The sequence below is a fragment of the Chaetodon auriga genome, chromosome 2 (assembly GCF_051107435.1).
Source record: "Chaetodon auriga isolate fChaAug3 chromosome 2, fChaAug3.hap1, whole genome shotgun sequence".
In the NCBI taxonomy this organism is placed as follows: domain Eukaryota; kingdom Metazoa; phylum Chordata; class Actinopteri; order Chaetodontiformes; family Chaetodontidae; genus Chaetodon; species Chaetodon auriga.
The window spans coordinates 6150075-6175333 of NC_135075.1; the positions used below are offsets into that span (position 1 = coordinate 6150075).

The following is a 25259-nucleotide window of genomic DNA, read 5'->3' on the forward strand; positions in this document are numbered from 1 at the left end:
TCTGAAATGTAGCATCAACGTAGCAGCATTTTCATTATCTTATGGACAGGGATAAACATTAAAATTAAGCTTTTTTTTTTTGTCTTTTCACAAATTATTTTCATAGAAGTACATTTTTCTCAGTCCACTCGTAGGCTACATTAGAAGACATACATAGTGTGGGTGAATATGTCTTTACTCAGTCCTGTTATTTCTGACCAGTTCACCATGAGCACAGACACAGTGTGAGTTTTCTTTTTAGTCATCTCTTAGTTTTATGTTTTTCTTTCTAAGCTCATCCCCTACATGCCTGCACACTGATACCTGAAGTCTCGGTGGTATTTAAAGGCAGTGTAGTATAGACCTACGACAGTTTATGTATTCACATCACATCACGTGTGTAGCGTGCGTCATGACGTCACGCGGAAGTGGTCTATTCAAGATGGCAGCGTCCTTGACAGGCATGTTTTGATTGCAGTTGAGTGTCAAGCATACTCAGCAGATTAAAAATTTACAGGCTGCGCCACTTGTACGGCAAGTTTTTGAGCGCGGAGGATGGAAAGACGAGAGTTCGTCGCGTCCTTGGTGGTAAAGTATCAATTTTGTCTTGTTTGTCATGATACGTGTTAACATTTCCATCAACCAGCCTCTCATTTTAACACATTTAATCACAATTTTTGTTTAGTGGTGGATATGTTTTGTTTGTGGTCTGCGTGTAAGTCACTAAAGAATTGAACTGACTGCAAAGGACAGTATCAGACTAGCCGGAAACGAGGTTTGACCGCAAGGAGCTGTGTCACCTGCTGCAGCCACAGATTCGTGTATTTTAAATCGACATCAGAGTTACTCAAGCTCGAAGAATACAAGAGTCTTTAAGGGAAGTAGCTAACTGTGTTCTTATGGCTGCTATCACAGATAAAGCTAGACACTAAGTGTTACTGTAAATACTTTAAGACGGAACCGGCAAGTCCTGGCGAGTCCTGTGGAAAGGAGCGTCTGTTCGTGTGGAGTCACGGTCGTCTGACCGCGCACGAGCCTGGGCGCAGGGGACGGGCTTATACACGTGTGCCCTTTTCACCTGACAGATCAAGACTTATTGTTCCTCTCAGCTGTGTTTTGTTTTCTGGTCAAAGAGGGAACGACCGAAATGTTTAACATTGGTATTGGTTTAACTGGTAACAGTTACCAGTTAAACAATAACGACAAAGTAACAGAAGGCATGTGAGACAGGGACAGCCGCTTTTCAAGTGTTTGGGGACATGAGAACCTTTTTGTGGCCTTTCACTATGATGAGACATAAAGAAGAGCACCTCTTTGAGGACGTGACAGGCCAGTAGAGGTAAAAGACAGATAGTGATGGCAAGATATTTGTTTGTAGTGCAATGAAAACCCCTCTTTCATTGTGTTATTGCACATTTATTATAGTGTTGCACAGTGATAGAAAGTATAGACCAGTATGTAGTACAACATTCCTTACATGAATGCATTTTCAAGTACTTATACTTAAAGAGCTGACAAAGTTAGTAACTAGCAGGTGAATGTAGTGGAGTGTTTAGCAGCTGGTGAGCCTGATATTTCCTTCAGGAGTTGGTAGAGACTAAGACAGAGCTAAAAGCAGAGTGATCATTGAGCTCACATCTGTCAGGTGGTTAAAAACATGACTGGAAATTATTCTGTCTGTGTCTGCTGGATATGGAAATTGGCAACTGTTAACCTTTCATTTCAGCTTTTACAAGATGATAATATGTTAGTGTTGTGTTTACAACTTGTTGCATTGACCCCCAAGTAGCCCAAAAAATCAATGAATGCAGGTTTAAGTATAAGATCTGAGTATGTCTTCCACCACTGGTGTTATAGAGAGAGTATGACATCTCACAAAGGGATCATTGCCTCTTCAGGCAGGAGGCTGTGCAGGGATGTGTGTGGATCTGACCCTCTTCCCCCTGGACACCATTAAGACAAGACTTCAGAGTCAGCAAGGCTTCTACAAGGCAGGAGGCTTCAGGGGCATATACGCTGGAGTCCCATCTGCTGCTGTCGGCTCCTTCCCCAATGGTAAGATGCTCACTGGGACAGTTGGATATATATTCTGATGAAGCTTCACTGCTCAGTATTGTTTGTAATTGACATTCTCCCAGAGATGTACTACATACAAACAAGCAAGATTGTTCTTTGTTGTGGGGTCAATCTGAGACGTAACCTTTGACTGTGTGGATTGTGACACCCACAAAGTAACTGTTTGAATTATGTGTGTGTCTTTAAACTGTTGTATATTCATTTATTTTGGTTCTCTTGTCACACCTAAAGTCACACAGCGCAGTGATAATGAGTTCGAGCATAACTTTGTGGACTTCTGTTGTTGGTTGGCAGTGTCAGCAGGGCGCTCCACGTTCAAAAGATGTCAGATTTCTGTTCCGTATTTGTTTCTTGGTTAGACCAGACTTTTTAAAAGAATTACTTATTGTACAATTACAGGAGTAAGGAGGACCTGGATTTTAAAGTTGACTTTAAAATCCTAATTTTATTAAAGTCAGAATAGTATAGTGAAACCTAAAACTGCCTGACACTCTCTCCAAAGCTCCAGTGTGTAGGATTTAGTGGCATCTAGCAATAAGGTTGCAACCAACTGAATAGTCCTCACCTCATCCTCCTGTACGGCGGATGCTAAAGACATGGAAAACACGAAAGGCACTCTCGAGAGACAGTGGTTGCTTTATTTGTTTTGGCCTACTGCAGGAACATGGTGGTGCAAAATGGTGGACTCCGTGGAAGTGGACCCTCCCTCTGTAGATAAAAAGAGCTCATTCATTCTAAGATAGCGAAAACAAAACAATTGTTATTTTCAGGTGATTATACACCATATCTGCCAATAGATCCTCCTAAATCCTACACATAGTACCTTTTAAATGGTTTTCACACCATCAGACAGCTTGAGGCAAAAGTCATTTCAACAAGCAGTTAATTGTTTTTGTCATTTTCAGCTTGAGTGTCAGTTATAACACAACACTGCATCCATAAACAAACTTTTTCAATCTGTATCATTGCAAATGCACCAAGTTAGTCGGCTGCATCTCCAAATGGAGTAGACAAAAATAATTCAAAGAACCACTTTGGATTAAGGATGCTCTATTTGGGTACTATAGGGTGCAAATAGTACTGGTATTTGATAATCGGTAGACGATTCAATCAAACAACTGCATAAATCTAATGATTATTTCATAGGTCAGTATGGCTCAAGCCCTTTTCATGGGCATATTCTGCTGTTTGCTAAAGAATTCAACACTTTTGCAGGATGAATGTATGTGACTAGTGGGAGTAAGACAGAACTTAACTTTCTCAGTTTTTAGCCCTGTTCTACATGCAGACAGACACACATGCCCACACACGCTTGCGCCTCGGTTTCTCCCCTGTCAGTGGTAGTGAGGGATATTAATTGCTGTATGCTGGTTGACTAATGGGCCTTAAATGGCTGTGGTTCTGCTTGGTTACAGCTGCTGCTTTCTTTGTCACCTACGACTTCACAAAGTCCCTGCTCGGCGCTGGCGGTGTGCTAGCGGCACCACACGTGGCACCTGTCACTCACATGCTGGCTGCGTCCCTGGGAGAAGTAGTAAGTCTTCCTGTCTCTCATTCCCCAACTTTTTGCTTCTTCTCTTCCTCCCACTCTGCCAGTGCACTTCTCAGGTCACGTTTATTTGTGCAGGCCTAATGCATTCTCAGTCGTTCCGCTCAGAGAAGGCCAGCTGCTTTACGCACTTGTTGTTGCTCTTACGCACACTCGACCTTCCCTCTTTGTTCCTTTCCCATCACTGTAAGTCCCAAATGAACGCCAACGGCATGTCTGTTAACGTTATTGCCTTGCAAGGGGGCAGCAGCCGAGGGGGAAGGCGGGTGGGGGCAAGTATGCATGTGGTTTTGGCTGTAGGCCCCGAGCTCCAGCTGGGTGAGTTAAAGGGGCTTCCTCAGGACTCTCCCAGCATTTCCCCCTCTAGCTGGGTAAATAAGATCTCATTACTGCCTATTGACTCATCTACTTTCCCAGCTCAGGCCCCTGGACTCTGCCAATTTAGTCTGGGGAATTCAGGCTTGAAACCAACAGCAACGCAATTTCCTCAACCCATCCTCTCCCAATCACTCGCAGTGAACCACAGAATCTGAACCATATGGGGGCCACGCGTATTAACATTGGCATGAAGGGGGATAGAGGGATGGTGGGTATGGAAAAGGGATGCCCCCCTGCTATACCATGGCTTTCTGCAAAATACTAGGTTTTCAGTATTCATGGCTTTTGGATGGATGTACTGTAATTTAGCCAAGTTTTGCATGTTTATGAAATGGGATGATTCCACATGGGAGGGTGTTCACTGTGCTTGACTATATCTGTGTCTCTGTGTCTCACAGTGTTGAGAAGAGGACACGTTACTCTTGTTTGTCAATTTCGCTTTTTGCTCTTAAATGAATGTGTAGTTGTTACTTATGTACTTAATAGTGTCTAGAATAGCATCTCTAACAAGAGAGATCTACTTCCCACAACTACGTCACACCCACACATGTTAAAAACAAGGGAAAATCGATTTTTTAAGATGGTAGGTGCATTAACTATTTGATTTTTTATAATTTAATGGCTAAAAAATGCAAAAGACACATCCCTTTCAATCTGTGCATTTTTCCACTTTCTGTCTACGGCACGGTCCAGATGAGCGCGAAAGGTGAGGCTGAGGTTGCAGCTACCTTTAACCCCTTTCCTGCTGTTTGGGATTTGAGCACATCAAAGGCACAAATCCTAGGGAGTGGAGCTGAGCAGAGCAGGGGCGGTATCGCACCGCACTCTGGCAACTGGATACGTCTTGTTCAAAGAGCGTAATCTTCGGGCTTATCCATGAAAGGCCTACCCTAGCGCTGCCCTGTACATGGCCTAAACATTGCACTATGATGCAATAGCTGCCACATGTGATTCTTTGTCTCCTCAGTCATTGCTAATGATTTTTAATTAAAAGTTATTGCATCGAGGATCTGACATAAGCTTGGCTAAGTTTTGCCCAAGTGGGTGGAGTGTGCTTGTCATGTCTGACAGCTGAAACAATTAGTTGATTAAGTAATTAGTCAATTGATAGACTCAAATCAGCATGCTTTTCTGATTTTCTCTGTTTGATATCAGTGGAAACAGAATACCTTTGGACTTTGGAGAATACAAACAATTTGAAGATGTCACCATGGCCTCTGGAAAATCGTGGGGGGAAAACTAATTTGTTATGGATCATATTGTTTTGTCATGGTTTATTTGTCTTTCTCCAGGTACATTCTATCTCTGCCAAACCCTTCAAGCCATGCTTAATGATGACTAGAACATGAATCTTACATCAGTCACGTGATCTCAGTGCTCTGAAGGTCCTCTAGCTGTAGGCCACCTGCTCAGTTCAGTGTGTGTATCCTCCAGGTTTAATCCACCATTACTTCTTTTATACCCTTAAAGAAGACAGCTGCCTCACGTGGTGCCTCTTTAGCATCTGCTTTGTGACTGTAAGGCCTGTGTTGTGTCATATTTCAGAGGGAAATCTAAGTGTGAGGGAGACAGTTTCATTTAGCAGCTAAAGTTCTCTTATTTGGCTATGTTGAAGCCACACAAGCAGGAAGGTACCTGCGTCCAAACCTTAATCGTTAAACACAAATCACACTGTCAACATGAAAGCAAGCTCAAAACAGATTTTCATTAGCATTATATTTCATCTCCCACTCTGCATTTTATGTTGTGTTCTGCCAGTATAAGACAGGGTCACTTGTTTTTATTGTGTTTCTCTGCTGCTCTTCCTCCTGTTTGTCTCTCCTTAGCTGGGAGCAGCTGGGTGCAGGCAGCCTTTGACACACAGGAACTTAAAGAAGAGGAAGAAGCAACTTGTTATTTGGTCCTCGTCTGACATCCCCACCCCACCCCTTCATCAGCTCATGATCCTTTCCCCAGGAGTCCATTTAGTTGTGTTTTACCAACTGTTTCCACTCCGCAACATTCACAACAGAAGCTTTATGGGACTTATTGCTTTGCTAATCCCATCCCAAAGCCTCACTCCGTGGATGATGGGCTTGACTTGACACTAACTTACTAGATATGGACTTCAGTCAAAGGCTATTATGATCACACCGGAGGGAGTTTTTAGCTCAGGATTTATTCTGCATAAAGCATGAGATGGGAATTGAAAGAAAGAAGGAAGAGCACTTATACACACTTGAATCTTAGCAATTTTCATCTTATTATTGAAGCCTTTGGGTCTAACAGATGTTCATCAAGGGTAAAGAGGAATGGTTAGGAAGAATAAGCCTCACCAAGGCCAGTTAAAACTTACCGGAATCATTATTTTGGCAATGAAGACCTAAATACGTTCATTAGATTGAGGATCACAGGTTGTGGAAATATGTAATTTCAGAAACACAAATACAAGCAGAAATTAAGTAGGGCTGTTGGATGGAGACCTTCAAATGTCATAACTATTGTTATTTCAGTATTAACCGACTTACCGCCTGACTTAACTTGTAAACAGAAGCAGGACAGAGAGGAGGACAGTCACAAGAACTAGAGTAGCCCCCACCCCCCCACCCCCCCACCCCATCTTCGCCAGCAGTGTCCTGATGGTTGCGTGACTGCGGTGGTGGGACGCTCCCATAAAGAATGTGTAAGCTGATGGCGTCTGTCAGGCTCTAGCAGGCTGTTATCCAGCCATTAGATCAGATTTATCTTCATTCCCATTCGCTCGACGTCTGCCCTGAAAGCTCATTTGTCAAGGCCAGGCGGCGGGCTTCTCTTGCATCTATAAACCCCCACCCACCCAACACCACCTCGCCACCACACGTCTGTGAGAGGATGTACTGGAAAATACAGTGTGACATGACAAGATAGGGGACAGCGAGAAGGAGGGAGTGAGAGGGAGGAGTTTTGGGGGGAGAAACTGGCAGCCACTTAACTTGGCACTGAGAAATAATCCATGCATCGCCTTCGAGCAGCGCCACGCTCTGTGATTTATTGGCTGTTGTTTCAAATTTGGAGACACACAGTGTCCTCATCACTTCCCTTTTTCTTCATGACCTTTTTTCTTCCGTCTCCTTCCTCCCTTTGTCGACCCGTATTTCAGTCTTTCTCTGTGCTATAATGTGTTTCCAGGATTGGGCGAGTGATCAAAAACCCAGAAAAGTCGTGGGTGTTTGGCAGTGGTACTGTGTGATGGTTCATAGTGGCTTTCAGGGTCAGCCACGTACATGTTGAGGTCCACACAGGCCTTACTGTGTTGCTACTGAGATTTGATATCTTTGTTCAGGAGGGATTCTGACATTGAGTTATTTTTCCACCATAGATGAGTGTAACAGCAGATGTAAGAGGGTTTCCGAGCATGTTTAGTTCCACTTGTTGTCTCATGATGGACAGAGACGTGTTAAGTAAGAGATGAAGCAGTTTAGCAGATTTTTCAGATGGAGCGTTGTTTATTAGTTTTGGCATTGTTAAAATTAGGCTTAAGTTGTCAGGACATCGTTTCTTTATATGTGTGACTGCAGCAGTTCCTCTTTGGCAAATTGTTTGTTTTGGTGGTGAATATTTTTTAATGACAAATAAATCCAAATAATTGAGGCTCATGGTGCAGCCTGTATGGTTTTCTTACCTGTTGTAAATGGTCCTGATAGACTGACCACTGTGTCCTGATGGCCATTCGAGGGATGAAATGACTCAATCTGTGCACTGATTGGCTGGTTATGCTGATAATGTGCTGTGAGTCTCTGCTAATTTCCCATTCCTTACTGTGGTTCGTCCATGATTGAGCGCCGGCTTCGTACCTTGTCGTTTGGTGGCCAGTGCTGGAAATTGAAAACATGCTCTGTCTTTTGGATTAACATCAACATGCCAAGGGAAAGTGAAAGGCTCCAATCACAGGCAGGCAGACTCCTAATTAATGCTGCTTGACGAATCCAACAGCTTGTAAATAAAGATGAATGGTAGCGGGAATTTAAAAGACTGCCAATGGGTTTATAATAAGTTTACAAGACAGAGAAAAGCACTGAGAATAAAGGGTAATCAAAGTAGATAAAGAAACAGACATCTGTCATCCTGACAGCCTTCTACCTACAGCCTTCCCCTGAACATGAGGTAACAAGCCTGACTGGTAATGAGGGACTTCTACTTAAGTCCATTCTCTCTTTCTTCTTCTTTCATTTGTTTGCTCTTTTTTCTGAAGTGTGGTGGCATTCTACAACCCAGATTCCAAAGAATCTTGGACACTGGGTTCAACGTAAATAACACCTTTCATACCCAATCATAATACTGTCACCTGTTACCAATGAACATGTTTACCTGTGGAATGTTCTAAACAGGTGTTTTTGGAGCATTCCACGACTTCCCAAGTCTTTAGTTGCTTTTGTCCCAACTATTTACAAAATTCAATGAAGTTGATCAGGTCAAACATTAAATATACTGTCTTTGTACTGTTTTCGATTCAAGAAGGATTAGCAAATTAGCAATCACATTCTGTGTGAATGATGTTTTACACAGCGACCCAACTTTTTTTGGAATCTGGCTTGTACCTCTAGACCTCCACACAGGATATGACTCTATTATCCAGACTTTTCAGAGCCCCAGTCCTATCATGCTCTGATTCATCACCATCGCTCCCCCACTTTCTGCTGTTTTCAGAGATCTGAAATGGCTGCAGTGGCAACACACTTTATCTTCCATCCACCCAACATCGTTCTCCCCTTCCCCAGGTGCGCAAATTACTCCCAAATAAACAATGTCCCTAATTTATTTGGTATAATCTCTGGCTCATTCTGCCCTCCCCTCTGCAGTGACAGGAGAGAAAGGCCGTCTCAACTCCAGGCCCCACATCCAATTACGTCAGTAATTACTTGTCATAGCCACTTTCTTTCTATTTAGCTGCCTTATTCTGGTCCTTTGGAGAATTGGTTTGGGGAAAACATGATGTACAATGTATTATAAACGGTAACTTGACCAAAGGGAGCGCAAATGAGATCTCTGAGATGGATGCAGCAGGCTTAGTCATTCCAGGGAGGTGATGCAGGTGGAGGTTTGGCCACTTGGTGGTACTGTTGTCCTGTGGTTCGGTTTCAGCTAGACTGTGGTCATACTCACCTGAAATGCCGAGAAAAATCGTGCTGAATTCTCCATAGACACTCATTCAAGTCTTGTTTTTGCACTTATGTACAGAGAATGAGGTTTACCTGCTCACTGTCTGATGAAAGGAGGAGGAACTCGCAGTCTCTTGTAGCAAAAGTGGTACACTGAAGGTCAAAACAAAGCTGAGAAATGGACCAAATAATCAATAGTGAACAGGATTTTTGGAGATGCAGTGCAGGAAGTGTGGCTGTACAGTTTCACGTTATGTCTGTAAAATCTTTTGGGCAGTCTGTCATTTCACTTGACCTCCGGCTCTGCTGACTTTTTTCCTTTTGTGCTTCACAAATGTTCACATTCTCGCTCATAAAGTGTCCTTGATGTCTGGCGGAGGAGACGACAGAAAGGACGAGTGGCTGACAGAAGTGAGCCCTCTAGCAGCTGTTGGTGTAGCCTTCACCCTCTCAGAGTACAGCGGCAGATCCTCCAGGGCCCACCTCCTCTAAAACTTCAGATGGGCCCAAACGCTAAATCAGTCTGAATAGCTGAAAGGAGAAGGAGCAAAACGGGGAAGGATTTTGTCTTCATTGCAGTGCCTCCATCACTCTTTTTCTTTCCCCCACATCATGGTGCTGTGGTGAGGGTGGCACCGGCAGACTGGCATGTGTATGACCAAGGGGAGTCACAGTGGGGGGGTGGCTCACCAATCGCTCTGGAAGATTGCTTGCTGTTAGCCAGTATTTCCGCTCCAATGCAGGATAAATGGGAAATCAAGTCGCCAGGTGGGCAGCTGTGCCTGCCTGCCTGCCTTTAGGGCGATGGGAGTTAGAAAGCATAAATATTCATGTCTGTCTTCACTAGCTGTTGGCAGTCCAGATTTTTGTTGACATATGGTGGATGGGTTGGAGCTTGTAGCGGGAGGTGTGCATGTGTATTTCGATCTATGAGCATGTTTGATGGAAACGCATGTTCTTTGGACACAGATAACACCGTCAGCCTGGTGACCTTTTTACCTATTGCTCAGGTGTCATGTCTCCTGTGTGCCCTGGTTTGTTAATTGGCCCAACTGGATGCTAACTAAAGCACTCGTTAGCCCACTAGCTCCGTGTAAAGTGTAACATCTCCTCAGGCTGTGCCATATGATGGCTACCTGCCATATAGCAAGAGCATACACAGGCTAGTATCATGTACAGCTAAAGGGCACTGGGGGGAGTGTGTGTCGGGGAGGGATATCTATTGATATGAAAAGCCCTGCAGAAGGAAATGCAGTACTATAAATTGACATTTTATGTATTCAGGCGGCACCGGTGGACAGTGTCTGTTTACTCATGTTCTTCCCATCCTGTAGGTTGCTTGTCTGATCCGGGTGCCCACTGAGGTGGTCAAACAGAGGACCCAGGCTTCACCCTCATTCACCACCTACCACATGCTGCTGGCTACACTCAGAGAAGAGGTACACAGCAGTCAAAGGCACTTTCTTAAAGGATAACTCCGGTTTATTACAACTGTTGGCATTTTTTGTGGTTTTGGCCATCATTGTTAGTAACACTGTGCTCACCAAGTTAAATGCTGAATTATGGGGGTTCATGCTGAGGCTGTTATGCTGCGTTCAGACAGGACTCAAAGCAGCTAGATCGGGATTTTCAGCAGTAGTTTCAGCGTCTGGTCTATTTTCTGTGCACACCATGAGAGAGAAGGAGATAGAGAGAGAGGTGGGGCTGGGCGTGGAAACACTTAGCCCTCTCAAATGTCAAGATATCATCATTATTATTACCATGTGATAAGAAAACAGCAAAGGAGCAAAATCACTTGTTGACCGGCACAGGCAACTGCTCAGGCACAGGCAACTGCTCGTGCACGAATTGACATGTTACGGCACTTCCGCCTTCATCTTAACCCCGACGTTAGACCATCCGAGAGCTTAGGTTGGAGCACACCGACGCCTCAACCCTATCCCAGCTCTCAGCACTTGCTTTGATAAGTAAAATGAGGGTAGAATGGTAAAAAAGAAGACCAAACCTATGATCTAAATTGTAATAAACTGGAGGTATTCTTTGTTTCCATATTATGATTTCACAGATTAATTAAAAAACTTGAATAATTCATTGTTGTGAAATGTTGAACTTAGTTACTTTTCTAATAATGACTCTGTAATATGTATTAATACATCACTGATGATTTTTTAAAAGGAAAATGTTTGTCATTCAAATCAAGTGTGCATCTGTGGTTGTAATAAATGTGTCTTTGTGAAACTTTTCTGTTCTCTCTGAGCAGGGTGTCCGAGGCCTGTACAGAGGATACAGGAGTACAGTTCTCAGAGAGGTAGGATTCATTCAGCTGCTTTCTCCCCCTCACCCATTTCAGCAGGTCTCTCTGTCGTCCATTAGCGATCACAATCACAACCAATAACAGCTGTACTAAAGCAGATCACACACTTGTTATGTCTGTCTTTGGTAAAGTTTAGTTTTAGGAAATTGCAGAGCACATCTTACAGATTCTACTGAAATCAATTTCAAGAGTTTAGACTAAAGACAATTACTGGACTCCTTGAAGGCTCTGCAGTGAATTCTTTTTGATAGGCTCAATGAAAATTGAGGCTTTCCACTCTTCTGACAGAAGACATTTTAATTTCTCTTGGGCTTTAGTGAGGTTGGAAATATTGATTTACAGTTTTTTTCCCCCTCACTTTCATCTCATTCAATTACTTGTGCAAGATGCTCTCCCTTGGATTAGAAGTACATCTGATTAATTAATGCAATTAGTTGTGTTATAAATGCAAAACAAAACAAGGATAAATGAAAATTGGGCTGCGCTCGCTTCATGGTCGCTCACCTTTCCGTAATGAAAAAAGCCGCTTTAGTTCTTTGATTCATGATCTTCTGTTTAATTGCACCTGCAGTACATGATAACAAAATAATTGCAGCAAAAGCTTTATAGATCTCTCATATTAGCCTGCCCCACCACCTGATAAGTTTCAGTAAACCGGGAAAAGAAAAAGAGAAAAGGAGGCAGAGAGGGAGAAAGAAGTATATGAAGGTGACACTTGTCTTTCCATCCTTTTTTTGGGGGGTGGGGTGGGCGAGGGCGTAATCTAGTCCCCTCTGCTGTGCTAGCCTGTACTTATTTTCTGCCTCACTAAACTGATGTTATTCACGCAAATTCCATCTGGACAGCTGGGGAAAAAAAGGACAACAAGACACTGTGATTTCTCCGAGGGGCTCTGAATAAATGAATACATTTGGAGGCTGGCGCATGGCCTGTGTGCATACTAACACTGGCGGATGAAACGCAATGGTGGCGGCAGGGATTTGGGGGCGCGGGAACGGCAAGGGATGCTCTGCGGTGATTGGCTTTGACGTGTGTCAGGAAGGTAATTCATTTTCTCTCGGCCTCCTTCGCTATCCGCACATCTCTCTCCTTTGACCACGCGACCCTGTCAAGATAAGTTTGTTTATGTGGTATGGTGTGCCCCCCCCCACTCCCCCTGTCTCGCTGGCCCACTAATTGGGGTCCTCTCTATGCTATATATGCATTAGGGTTCTGAAGGCATCTCTGATGGGCATGATATCACGTTAGTGCAGCGTGTGTGAGGATCGACTACGGTCTGGAGGGTGGAGCGGAGGTGGGACTGATTCGGTGGTCTGCTTCACTTTGTAGCACCAACCTACATCCAGATCATCAGATGTATCAGAGAAACTTTTACACAGTTATGGAGGCACGCAGCTCACCCCAACAATGCCCTAAGTTTTACTTAAGAGCCTTTTCTGGACTATTGACTAATAGGCATTACATTTGTTTTTCTTTTGCACCACATTAATCTTTACTGTCGTCAACCCTCAAAGTAAAAGAAACTGTCAGTTGGCACCTTTTGGGTTCCAGCTGAATAGAGCATGAAATCAATGAGATTCAGATTGTGATGAATAAAACTGTGCTGAGAAAAATGACTTTGTTCAACACAACAAAATGAGAGCGTATTTATTAACCTCCGCAATACTTTGTTTGGTATTTTAAGAAAGAGTACACTTGTTTTGAGTCCCACACACAGACTTTTCTGTTGTCTGGGTTAATTTGTATTCATTTTATGAAAATGCAATTAGCCCAGAGTCTACTCATATTTAATCAAGGCTCTGCTTATATTTCATCGTCAGGTGAAGCCTGTCATTTTGGCAGGATCCCTGATTTCAAGCTCTGATAGGCTTCTCCTTTTAGATAATACCACCTACTACCACTAGAGGGCATGCTAAGATTAGCGCTGCCGTAGATATTTGTGCCTGACTTTCTCTCATTTCTCTCTCCTGACTCCCTCTGCACTCACCCCCCCCCCCCTTCTCTGTCTCCCTGCTTCCCCAATACACCAATCCAGCCTTCTGACATTTATGAGCAGCAGTCTCTGCAGTGAAAATGATGGCTTTTTTTATGGCGAGCCCTTTATTTTTCTGATCTAAAGTGCTGTAAGGTGATTTTGGATTTGATCTAAACTGCTCCAATTTGAGTTTGAGTAATGAGCCTGAGATAGGTTATTAGATAGTAATTTGGTAATGTGGTGGCAGGAGGGCCGCGTGGGCACAGGTGTAAGTGAAGCTGACAGCGTCTGACACAGTCGACTGAAGAGCCTTGAACATGTTCTGATTGACGATACTATACAGCCTCACTGCATATATTTCTCATGCTCTTGCACCACTCAGGTCTGAAAGCAGGTGCGCATACAGACAAGGAAGGTAATTGAGCTTGCTAATGTGAGACTTCAACAGTTTAGTGATGAAAAATGTGTTCCAAGTCTTCCCGTTACTGGTATTATATATATTTCTCTTTAGCCAGCTTAAGGTCTCTCCACCCCAGCAGCTGGGACCTGGCAACCTGAGGTACAGGATCTGGCAGTGGGGCTTATGAAACACCTCTCCATCCAGCGTCCTCCACACCTCTGCTTCCTCTTTATCCCTCTCCTCTTCAATCCCTGGTTGATCCCTTCTCTGCTTCCTCCATCAGGGGTTTGGCTCTGAGGAAAGACTTGCTGACTTGGGTTTTAACTGATATCAACAGGCCAGATTACGTTGCTCCAACTTTGGGATTTCTGGAGCTTTGTCCTGTTTTCGAACTGATTTTAAGGTTTTTAGTGATTGGTTTTAGAGCAAGTCGTGGGCTGACTTTGAGCTACAGATGGGTGACAAATTAAAGGAAAAACCAACGTAATGTTTTGAACACAAGCCTCCAGACCAGCTTCAGTGCTCCTTGTTGGATTATCAAAGTCTGTGGAACACCTTTCTTCCAAAAACAATATTCCTGCATGTGGTGTTTTGATGATGGTTGTTACAGCTATTAGATACCTACCACACTTCTGACTGTAAAGGCCACAAACAGTTATTTTCATAATTGATTGGTCTGTGAATTTGTTTTCTTGATTGATCAATTAATCGTTCGGTCCATAGAATGGAAGAAAAAAGTAAATGATGCCCCCACAATTTGTTAGTTAATGCAATTTGGTTTTTTGGCCAGAGAGTCTGAAAGAAAATTATCTGTTGATAATTGTCGACCACTTTCTCAATTGTTTTGACTATAAAACATCAGAAAATAGTTAAAACCCAAGGTGAGGTCTAAAAATTGCTTGTTTTTTCTCATTAACAATTCGAAACCCAAAGATATTCAGTAAATAAGAAAAAGCTTTTGGCATTTTTCCTTCAAAATCACAAACAAACAACTAACCCATTGACTGACTAATCGTTTCAGCACCAGCCCCCTACCACACTCTCTCACACTCATACTCCCTCTTCCTTGCAGAGCACCTCTGCCCCTTGGGGTCCTAGTCACCCTCTCCCTCACTGTGTTTGGTCGCCCTTGTTGTTTACCGCCCCGCTCGGCTTCTCTTATACTGGATGCAGCTTTATGAGTTTGCATGTTTGTGTCGTGCACATTGAGTTATGACTGTGAGCGAGGCAGTTCTGCTTCCACTGCTGGGATGCTGAGGTTGAAACTGTATCAACAGGCAGGCAGCAGAGCAGAGCTGACCCCTGCGTGGCCCTTTTTTGGACAGGGGCCACTTTTCACTGTCTGTGACGCAGGTTCAAAAGGAAGAGGTGAGGGGGAATCACTCTCATATCCTGTCTCTGTGCGCCCTGATCCACCAAGGCTCATGTTTATACACCCTCATATGACTAAGACAGAGCAGAGGAGAGACAGAGCACAAAGAGGGAAGAGAGCCAGGCCAGGGGAAGCAAAAACTGTGCATTTCCTTCTACATATTTTAAAGTAGGATTTGTGGGACGTGTGTGAATTAGCGGAGGTGTCCTCCTGCTTTGTGTTGGACATCATCAGAGCGGCTGCTGTATGTCCCTCAAAGCAAGACAACAAACCAACCCTTCAGATGATTTCAACACCTTAAAAAGCTTAATTAAGCTAAGGATGATATTAAACTTTACAATATTACAAAGTTTTTGTAAGAGTCATCTTACATTTGTATGTTTCAGTTTGTCAGTGAAATGGAGTTTGGCTTGATTGGGGTCAAAGATGGAGGCGAATGTTGAACGTGAGCCACTGGTGTTACCTTATCTGTTTGCACTGCCATCAGTGAGTAGACTTAAGAGTTCTGGCAAAACCTGTTGACCTCTTTAGATTTGACCCTTGACATGGCTTGACCCATAGATGGGTGTGTGTGTGTGTGTGTGTGTGTGTGTGTGTGTGTGTGTGTGTGTGTGTGTATGTGTGTGTGTGTGTGTGTGTGTGCGCGCTTGACTGTTTCTGTAATATGGAGAATCAATAGAGGAGCCATCTAGGTGTGTTGAATGTATGCTGCTTTTGGAAACTGAAAAACATCTTTCATCTCATTGTAAGTCATCCAGTCATTGCTTATTCATATGCGAGGCTACAAGGGAAGATAGATCTTATCTCAGCGTGGATGGAGAAAAGGGAGGAGCATGCCAGCACTACAAAGGAGGTGTTTGGCTGGATGGCAAGAGCTTGTTTTGGGATGATGAGCCTGAGCTTTACCTTCAGCGGCTAGCACAAGCAGAGCTCCATCAAGCGGCCAACAAAAGCGGCATGCATCAAAGACTTTCTTGTTTTGTTGTTATGGTTGTTCCTAACGGCACAGTCTGAAGATTGTCTGCTTAGCAGGTCACAGCAAGAATGCCAAGTGGGTAAACAGGTGCAGCAGCTGAACAAAGTAGTCTCACCGTGTTGTGCATGAGCCCTTATTACACCCGGTCTCTGAGTTAATTGATAAGCCCACTAACAGCTAGCAAAAGAAAGAGGAAACTTGACAATATGAGCCTAGTTCTCAACTTATTTAACATGAATTCAAAGGCAGCCATCCACTGCTGCAGAGAGGCCTCAGCCTGATGTGTTCATTCACATTGTGAGATTTTAAAGTACTCATCTCTTTGCTATCTGTCCACCTACATGAGTTATGGACCATCCTTTATGAATGCTGCCCCCGTTTGAGTTGTTTGCGGGTCAGGCTGACCCATGTAAGAAGAGTGATGGCCTTCTCAAGCTACAACGAATGATTCCTCTTCGTCACTGAAGGATCTTTATCACTTTACAAGACGTCACTCCAGGGATTAATGGTTTACTCCCACCGCCATTCTGGATGACAGATGGATGGGCTTCTTCGCTGCACCTGTCATTTACATTAGTGCAGTTGTGTGAATACATCTGTATCTTCACATTCTTTCTGTTTCTCTGTGCCTCATTATACTCCCCCGATTGGGTCGCTGTGTAAAACATCAATAAAACAGAATTACTGCTCCATTTTGACATTTACTCAATTGAAAATAATACAAAGACAGTGTATTTAATGTTTGACCTCATCAGTTCCATTGATTTTTGTAAGTATAAGCTCATTCTGAGTTTAATGCAGCAACACATTTCAAACAAGTTGAGACAGGAGCAACAAAACACCTATTTGGAACCTTCCACAGGTAAACAAGTTGATTGATAACAGGTAATAGTATCATGATTGGGTATAAAAGTAGTCGTTCACAAGCGAGGATGGAGCGAGGTTCACCACCATGTGATCACATGATCGTATAAAGACTATTACTACATGGACTCAGGAACACTGCGTAAAACTATTGCTGGTAAACCCAGTTTGTTTGCAAATGGTTGAAGTACGTTATTTACTTTTTACACAGTATTGCAACCTTTTTGGAATCAGGCTCGTGCATCCATGCTGGCCTGTGCGCCTACATCCCCCTGACGCATCCTGTCCCTCTGCTTTGGACATTGGCATGGTGACGTTTGCCGTAAATCTGACTAAACCTACGTAACCTTTCTAAGGTCAACACGTGGTCTTATTAATGACTTCTGCAGAAGGATGTGTTTAAAGAGTTAGCTACCATGCTGTCAGACCCCCACGTGTGCCTTCCTGCTCTGTGCAGACTTGGCCGGGGCACAGTGTGGGCTCTCTGTGCTTCCCTTTTCAGGATGATGCATTGGAAGTCTGTGCCACTGAGAGCCATGGATCACACACTATGTTAAGTATGTTTGTCCCCATTGAGCTCTTCAGTCCACTCAAAAATCCATCATTGTGGCTATAATTCGTAATGCAGGGATTCTCCGTGCGTTTCTGCGATTTTGTGTGGAGACAATATCTACTGCCAGACATTTTTCCAGGAAAAAGACACTGTTGTTTTAACTGTGCAACGGTAGTTGTTTTTATGCCTCTCCCCTCTGCTGTATGAGTGTCTGCGTCGGTGTGAGCGCTGTGGACAAGACCAGGGTGGCCATGTTGGTCAGCGTGTCTCTCTGGGTCTCTGAGCTATGTTTGCTTCCCACAAGGGTACGCACATTTGTCTCAATGCGAGCAGAAAACCTTTGGTGCTCCACATGTGTTTCTAATAGCACACAGCCCCAACGGCCTGGCAAGGGACAGAGGGTGGGGGGACGTAGGTCTGGAATGGAGGGAAAAGGGACAGCAGTGGTTTGGATGTCATGTGGAAGGAAATACATGTCAAGAATATGCTCCTGTGTGTTGGCATCTGATTGAGTGTGATGCATTATTCCCCTGACAGCAATGCTCGCCATGCAGATGTTGCTTGAATTGGACACCTGTTCCACTTGAATTCAGCAGGCATTATAGTGACATAATACCCTAACTGCCTTATTGCTGTAATACCCATCTCAGTCAAGCAGCCTACTATAAAGTCACTGTAAGGAACCTTTACATGAGTTAAACCCTCAATCAGATCCACTGTAAGTAACTGACGTTTTATTTTCATCCTGGAGGGACAGGAGAGAGTGAAAGTTAAGGGAGTAGAAGGAGGATAAATCAGGGCTGTGTAATAGCCAGACATGAGGAAGCACATGGTAATTACAACACCACGTCTCTTTCATGAGAAGCAGCGATGCACATCCTTCTCCCTCTCTGTTTCTCCACTCCTTTCCAAAACCAGACAGTCTCATCTCTCATTTTTGTGGATTTAGGTTAACGTTCAGCTCGATTGTAAAATATGACCCCTTGCGAATTCAGTTGGCTTTTGGAAAGTAAATCATTTTCGACTCAGACACTGAGTTGCATTTTTCAATCACATTATGAGTTGCAGGATTGTTTTGCAGTGTGCAGGGTTTTTCTGTTGCATAACACTCCTCCCAGACTCAAAGCTGCCCCTGATTCCTCAGCCACAACCACCGTCCTGCTAGCAGGAGAGCTCACAACCCAAAAGCATCTGGAACAGAGCACCTGGATGTCAGGGTTCACACTGTGATGTCACTGCTTAATGTCCAATGGGAAAAAAGAAATATAAAGTGTCACTCGCACCGCAAGCGTTCACCTCACTCAACCCCAGCAGAGGCGAGGAGTTCAGAGCGATTCTTATTCAACACTCGTCTGCACTCACAGCCGTCCAGGCTGGAGCTGCTGGCGACGTGAGCCGAGCTGTTGCGTGGTTTGGTATTTGTGCTTGATATACCACAGTCGTAATTCGAAGCACATCCAATTAATGAAAGAGTTCACATTTTTTGTTTGTGTTTGATGTAAGCAGTAAGAAGGTCCTTGCAAACCATGCAAAGGAGCGATTTTTAAGTACCTGTTTAGAGCATGTCCACCCTCCAACCTTAGTGGAAATTAAATTGATACTTTAGGACCTCAATTTTTTAATAAGGAGCCTGAAAATTACAGTTTTTATTAATTAGATTTCATGCATTCTGTATACTCTGTTTTTAAACTTCTTCTTCTTTTTCCTATTATAATTCAGTATTTTCCATCAAGTGTCCTGTTTTTATGTTCAGTCTGTTTCTGTTTTCATGTGAAACACTTGCTGCATGTGATTTCTTTGTTGGAAAGCACTTTGATGCTATACAAATAAAGATTATTATTATTATTATTAGAAGTAGTAGTATTAGCGTTGAATATTGGTGCAGCTGCTTTGTTTGTAATGGAGAAAAACTGTGATAAGCCGGATAACGTGGTGTTTTCATACTCACTAATGAAAGTGCAGTTCAATATTATGTTGTGCAGCCTTTTGCCAAGTTCGGTGATGGATTGATTGGGTCTGTGCATGGTTTTGTTTGACTAACTCATCTATCTGTGTGTGTTTTTTCAGAGTGGTTGCGTCACTGCCAGTACACACTTCTCTCACTATGGAGATTCTGTCATTTCCAGCTGTGCTGCTGCCATTCTTATCTGATTCCCAGCTGATAAGATGTGTTTCTGTTAGTGAGAGACGGGGAGAGAAACATTTCAGTTGGCAGTCAGGCAGTGACTGGTTAGCTGGAACGACTCTGGTCTGTGTTTTATTGCTGTGGGCACTGCTCCCAGAGGGGTGTGTGTGTGTGTGTGTGTGTGTGTGTGTGTGTGTGTGTGTGTGTGTGTGTGTGTGTGTGTGTGTGTGTGTGTGTGTGTGTGTGTGCCATGCTGCAGATATCAAAGCAGGCAGTCTTAATCTGGACCTTCCTGCCCACTTTACTCCAGTTTAAATGAAACGTAATAGAATTCTGTGCAAAGTTTAGCAGCAACCCCATTCAAGTTCAAACTAGACTAATTGAAAGTGATAAGTATATCATTTTTTTAAAAAAATCTATATTTGCCATAATCTATAGAATCTAACACGATAGGATAAGATCAGATAAGATAAACTTTATTCATCCTACAAAAAGGAAATGCATTCGTCTCAGCAGCTCAAGAGTCAAAAGCAAATGAAAAAAGATGGTTGAGCAAAACAAGACAAAAATAAACATAAAGATAAAAGAATAAAAGCTAAATACACATTTCACAGATATGACCATGATGGATAACTGCGGCCACATGACACACATGATGTGTCGCATTAGCTCTTTCCTTTAAAGGGAACTCTCACATCTGAGGCTCGTTAACAGTCTTGAATCTCACCTCTAGTTACAGACACACTTTTCAAATATTTTGCCAGAAAACTGCATGCAATGCTTTCTGCTTTAAGCCAGATTTTGGCTGTTTTTAACTGTTCATAAAATACCCTGCATTCATTGCAAATACTGCACTGAGGTGAGGGCACCCAGTTATAGTAAGCCACTATTAGCATGCAGATGCACAACCACTGTTCTGCATGTACAGTTAAAATACAGAACAATGAACTATCGTTACATTTTAGTGCTAACCTATGCTAACAAGTTAGCAATATATAATCTCGAAGAACGACATTCTTCATTTGGTTTCACACTCACTTAATAGTCAAGTCCTGTTGGTTGTGTAGATGAATGTTATCTCTTTCTCTCTCTCTTTTTTTTAAAGCCTGTGTACTTTTGTGCCTGCACATAAATTCAGAATTTGTTTGTGCTGCTGTCCACCATAGAATCTGACAGAAACATGATTTTCTGCCAACCAAGGCTTCATATTGATCCCCCCAGTGTCTCTAGCCTGCACAAATAACCGCATTGCCCCTGTTGTTCCTGTCACTGTGTCTTAGCAGGTTAGAGAGATTGAAGTGCTGGTCTTTCATACATTCAGCGGGCTGTCTGCACTGGCTTCCACAACAAAATTTAATCATAAATCACACACACTTATCATTCCGTGCTGTTGGTTAGCATCACTGGCACCATTTGACTTAATGTTTTCTCTCAAATCTCTCTAAATTAAGTTATTGAGTTATTCGCAAGCACAATTGGAAAAGAAAATGCCACACCCACTGTAAGCACCAGCCAGCTGACTCTGCACCACCAGCCTCTCCCATGCAGGCACACAGCACCAACACATTTTCTCTCAGTCCACTCTCCCACGTCTTCCTCCCTGCCTCAGCCATCTTCTCAGGCAGCCATACATCTCCCTTCCTGTCAGCAGCTAATTGGCTGGCCCTCAGGGCATCCTGTGTCACACCACACCACCATTCACTGGCTAATGTGCGCTCTGCCGTGGATGTCATCTGTCAGTGGCTGTGACTGCCCAAACAGTCAACAGAATGAAAGACTAAGTCTTTCATGGGGTTCATATATAAGAAATAAATTACCTTAACATTTGAGATACTGCAGTGTTACATCAGCAGCAGGCTGCACTTCTCATCCCGCCATTAAAGGCTGCGGGGGAATAGACGCCTCAGGTGCCTGTTGATAAGGAAGCTTGTGTTTTTCCCTTTGTGCCTTCGCCTGTTTTGCTGTATCAGGTGTCCATTTTGAAGCAACAAGCTGCACACAGGTGGGAGGAAGAAAAAATCTCCAGCACAACATAAATATTATTCAGAGTTTCTGGGAAGCATTTCTCTCATGTCGATGGAATTGCTCCCTTGACTCGTTGCCAGCGCACTGTTTCTCCTCCACCACCGGCACCACCTCTCCTCTCTCTGTTCCTCTGCTCCCTCTCGCTCCCCCTCCACCTCAGAACAAGTCTTAATTTGTCGGGAATATTACTGCCCCGCGCCTTCATTTGCTGGGCTGCGGCGGCTTATGGGAACCGTGGGCCAGCTGCGATCCGATTTGCTCACGGGAGATGTGCCGGTGCTCAAACCTCTCCCTAGTTTGGCTTGTTTAAACACACACACACACACACACACACACACACACACACACACATGCTTAGCTGCCCTTGGCATTCAAAACTGTCAGATGGAATTCTTCAGCAAGTGCACTCACTCTCGTTCTAGTTTTTACAGCACCGGGGAGCTGGAAAGGTTGGGATGAGTGATTGCTACTTGCTTAAGGCAGAACACTCCATAGTTATACGGTCTGGGCCTGAGAGGGACGCGTGCTCATGCTGCAGGATGCACACAAACTCCCTAATCTGTGACAAATGTAGGTTTTGAGGAACTGCACTGAGCACAGGGGGAGTTATGCTTTCTATGTGTTATCGGTTTAAGTTTGGATAGGCGTATGATTTGTGTGAAGTGTGCCTCAGGGGAGGGTAAAGACAGGTGTGTGTGTGTGTGTGTGTGTGTGTGTGCGTGTGCGTGCTTGAACTGAGACAGCATATGGGGGCCTGTTTTTCTGTTCTAGAGAGAGCAGGCCTTGGCTTCCACTAACCAGCACTATACAACCACCAAGAGAGAAGTAATCCAACCTTCTCTCTCTCTCTCTCTCTCTCTCTCTCTCTCTCTCTCTCTCTCTCGCTCGCTCTCTCCCCTTCCTCCCTCTCTCCCTCTCTCTCTCTCTCTTTCTCTCTCTCTCTCTGGCACTCTCAGTTTCCCTCTCCCTCCCCTCCTTTCTCCCTCTGTCTCTCCCTCAGGCCTCTCTTATGAAGTGAGAGGCCAAACACAGGCCCGGAGTGCCGGATCAGGCTCCTTCTATCGATTGACTTTATTTATGTGTTTGTTTATTTATTTAAAAGGCCCTGAACCCCTCTGTCCCTAAGGGGTACTTAGGTGCCACACACACACACACACACACACACTCTCCCTCTCTCTCTTTCTCCCCCTCCAGTGCTCCTATGTTTAGCCAGGGGTTTTTGCAGCGTCACTGCCGGGTGTAACGTGTGTCGTCACTGCAGAAATTAGGTGTGACATTAGCTCATATGTGCACACACAACTTGTTTCCAGTGTTTAGAAACATAACATGGAGCTGCCTGTAATAGGGAAATAATTAACGGCCCATGTGTGGTTAAAATGGGGACGACGTTGGAAAATTGAATTGGCGAGCACGGCTGCAGTTACTGTAGTTGGCTGCGTCTTGAATCATATTATTACACTGCTTAACTGTTTTTGGATGGTAATAATGACGTGAAAACGAAGATAAAAAGAAATAAAATTATGAAAAATACAATACAGTACAATAAAGGCAAAACACGATGTGTCTTGTTCTATATGTGTCAGTATGCATTTTTTATGTAATTCATAAGTGAGGTGGACGGTGATTCGCTGTAAACATCAATTTGATTTTCAAAAATTTTCATTTTCCATATCAGAAATGGTATTTATTCCATCCCTGGGCCTGAGGTGCCATTCAAAAAATGTCCATCTGGAGTTATTTTAGGGAAGTAACAGCGGCCCCCCCACTCACCGTCAGAGCTCAGGGTACTACAGCGTTCATCCTTATCGCGTATCTGTCATACTTCATTAGAGTGTCACTAAGCAGGAACACGCTGTGTGTGTGTTTGTATGTGCCTCTCTGGCATGTACTCAGCTGTGCAGGTTTTAGTGACTGTTTTGTATTTTTCTTTGCCGTGCACTCTTGCGTGTTTTGCCTCAATGTTTACGTCCCGATTGTCCTTCGACCGGCAGACAAACAGGTCTGGCTCCTTCTTGCTCAGTGACTTTCTGAGACTGAGGTTGAACGCCGGCCAACACCACCTGCCGCTCTGCCCTGATTAATGACTTTATCAACTTTCAACATATTAAAATCTGATCTCTGTCTGTTCGTTAGCAGCGTGTCAACGGCAGTCAATTCCTCGTCACACTCCTGTGACATGCAGTCGATGGAATGTGGGTGTGTCTGCATGTTTGTGTGTGTGTGCTTTGTATGACTGTGGCGAGTGAATCCGGCTTGCAGCCCTGTTGCATTAGCAGGTAATAAATGTGGACTTAGGCTCAGGGCTTTGCTCCGCCTGGCCAGTCAGTATGATTTCTTTTATTTGTGTGTGTGTGTGTCTGTGTGTCTCTGTCTGTCTTTTTGTCTTCACATGGCCAATAGTGACTCCTCACTTTGAATAATGCTGCTGTTGATCGCCTCACCATCTGACTCCCATCTGCTTTCTCTTAAACACTCCTCTCCTCTCCTCTCCTCTCCTCTCCTCTCCTCTCCTCTCCTCTCCTCTCCTCTCCTCACCCTTTCTCTACCATAAAATATTAATATACAATCTAATTTATTCTTTCAGCCTTTGACATACAAAGTTCAGGTTTGCAGGGTATAATTGACTGCTATAAAAAGAATATCAGAGTGTAAAGGAAATGCTGAAACTGTAAGATTGTGATGCGGTTGAAAAACTACTCCTGTAAATGAATAAAATATTAAACTGATGCTCTAATCTCAAAGTGAATGTCACTCACAATTTCTTAACATGATGATTTAAACATGTAAAAGCAGCCATTGTTGATTTTCCTTTGCATATAAATTGAATTTGAGAGAGTACATACATCCTCGGGTTAAGGAGGCTTTGCCGAATGGATTTGGAATGACCGTTCAGAGTCGGCTGCCAGCAGAGGATCCAGCAGACGTCTCTGGCTCATGAGTCATTTGCTCTTTCGCTCATTTGCTCCACATCTGGTGGCAAGAATGGAGCACGATGAGTTGCAAATGTGTCAGTTGTTGGGTTTGATGATTGCGCCACACTGTCTTGACTGAGTTATAGTATGAAAGGTGGTTTGCTGAAAACTGTTATTTGGGTGGAAATGTAGATGAAACAAAACTGTGACTCTGTTTTCACAAGACTTGCATCTCAACCAAGATGAGAATCAGCAGCACGATTTCAGTGTGAACCACTTTTGGATGGATTGCCATGAAATTTTGCACATACATTCATGGTCCCCAGAGGACGAATTGTAAAAACTTTTGGGATCTAGCGCCATTAGCGAGTCGAACTTGTCCAATTAATAATTTATCCAATGCTTTTGTTACCAGAAACCAAAAAACAGCCAGATGTATTTGTTTGACCGCAGTATAAAAGTCTCTTGTACACTGTTAATGTAAAAAGATTGCTCAAGCTAGCTGTGCGTCATCTCAATGGACCTGTATTATGCTAAATATCTGACATGCTGAGACAAATTATTACAGTTTATTGGAAAGCTTCTGAATTTTGGTTTTCAATAAAGTTGGTCTTGGAGAGCCGTTCCACAGTAGCAGCAGGTCG

At 43.6% G+C, this 25259-nt stretch overlaps 1 protein-coding gene across 1 annotated transcript in view; it reads left to right on the plus strand.

Annotated features, from left to right (window-relative positions):
- The first annotated feature begins 391 nt into the window (after positions 1 to 391).
- The window catches only part of slc25a26 (solute carrier family 25 member 26), a 48804-nt gene continuing 23936 nt past the window's right edge, over positions 392 to 25259 (plus strand). Inside the window, exons 1-5 of the mRNA XM_076751355.1 lie at positions 392 to 567; positions 1878 to 2034; positions 3471 to 3589; positions 10434 to 10538; positions 11360 to 11407. Coding sequence (XP_076607470.1) covers positions 535 to 567; positions 1878 to 2034; positions 3471 to 3589; positions 10434 to 10538; positions 11360 to 11407 — 462 coding nt within the window. The 5' untranslated portion in view covers positions 392 to 534. The remainder of the gene's footprint in view (positions 568 to 1877; positions 2035 to 3470; positions 3590 to 10433; positions 10539 to 11359; positions 11408 to 25259) is intronic.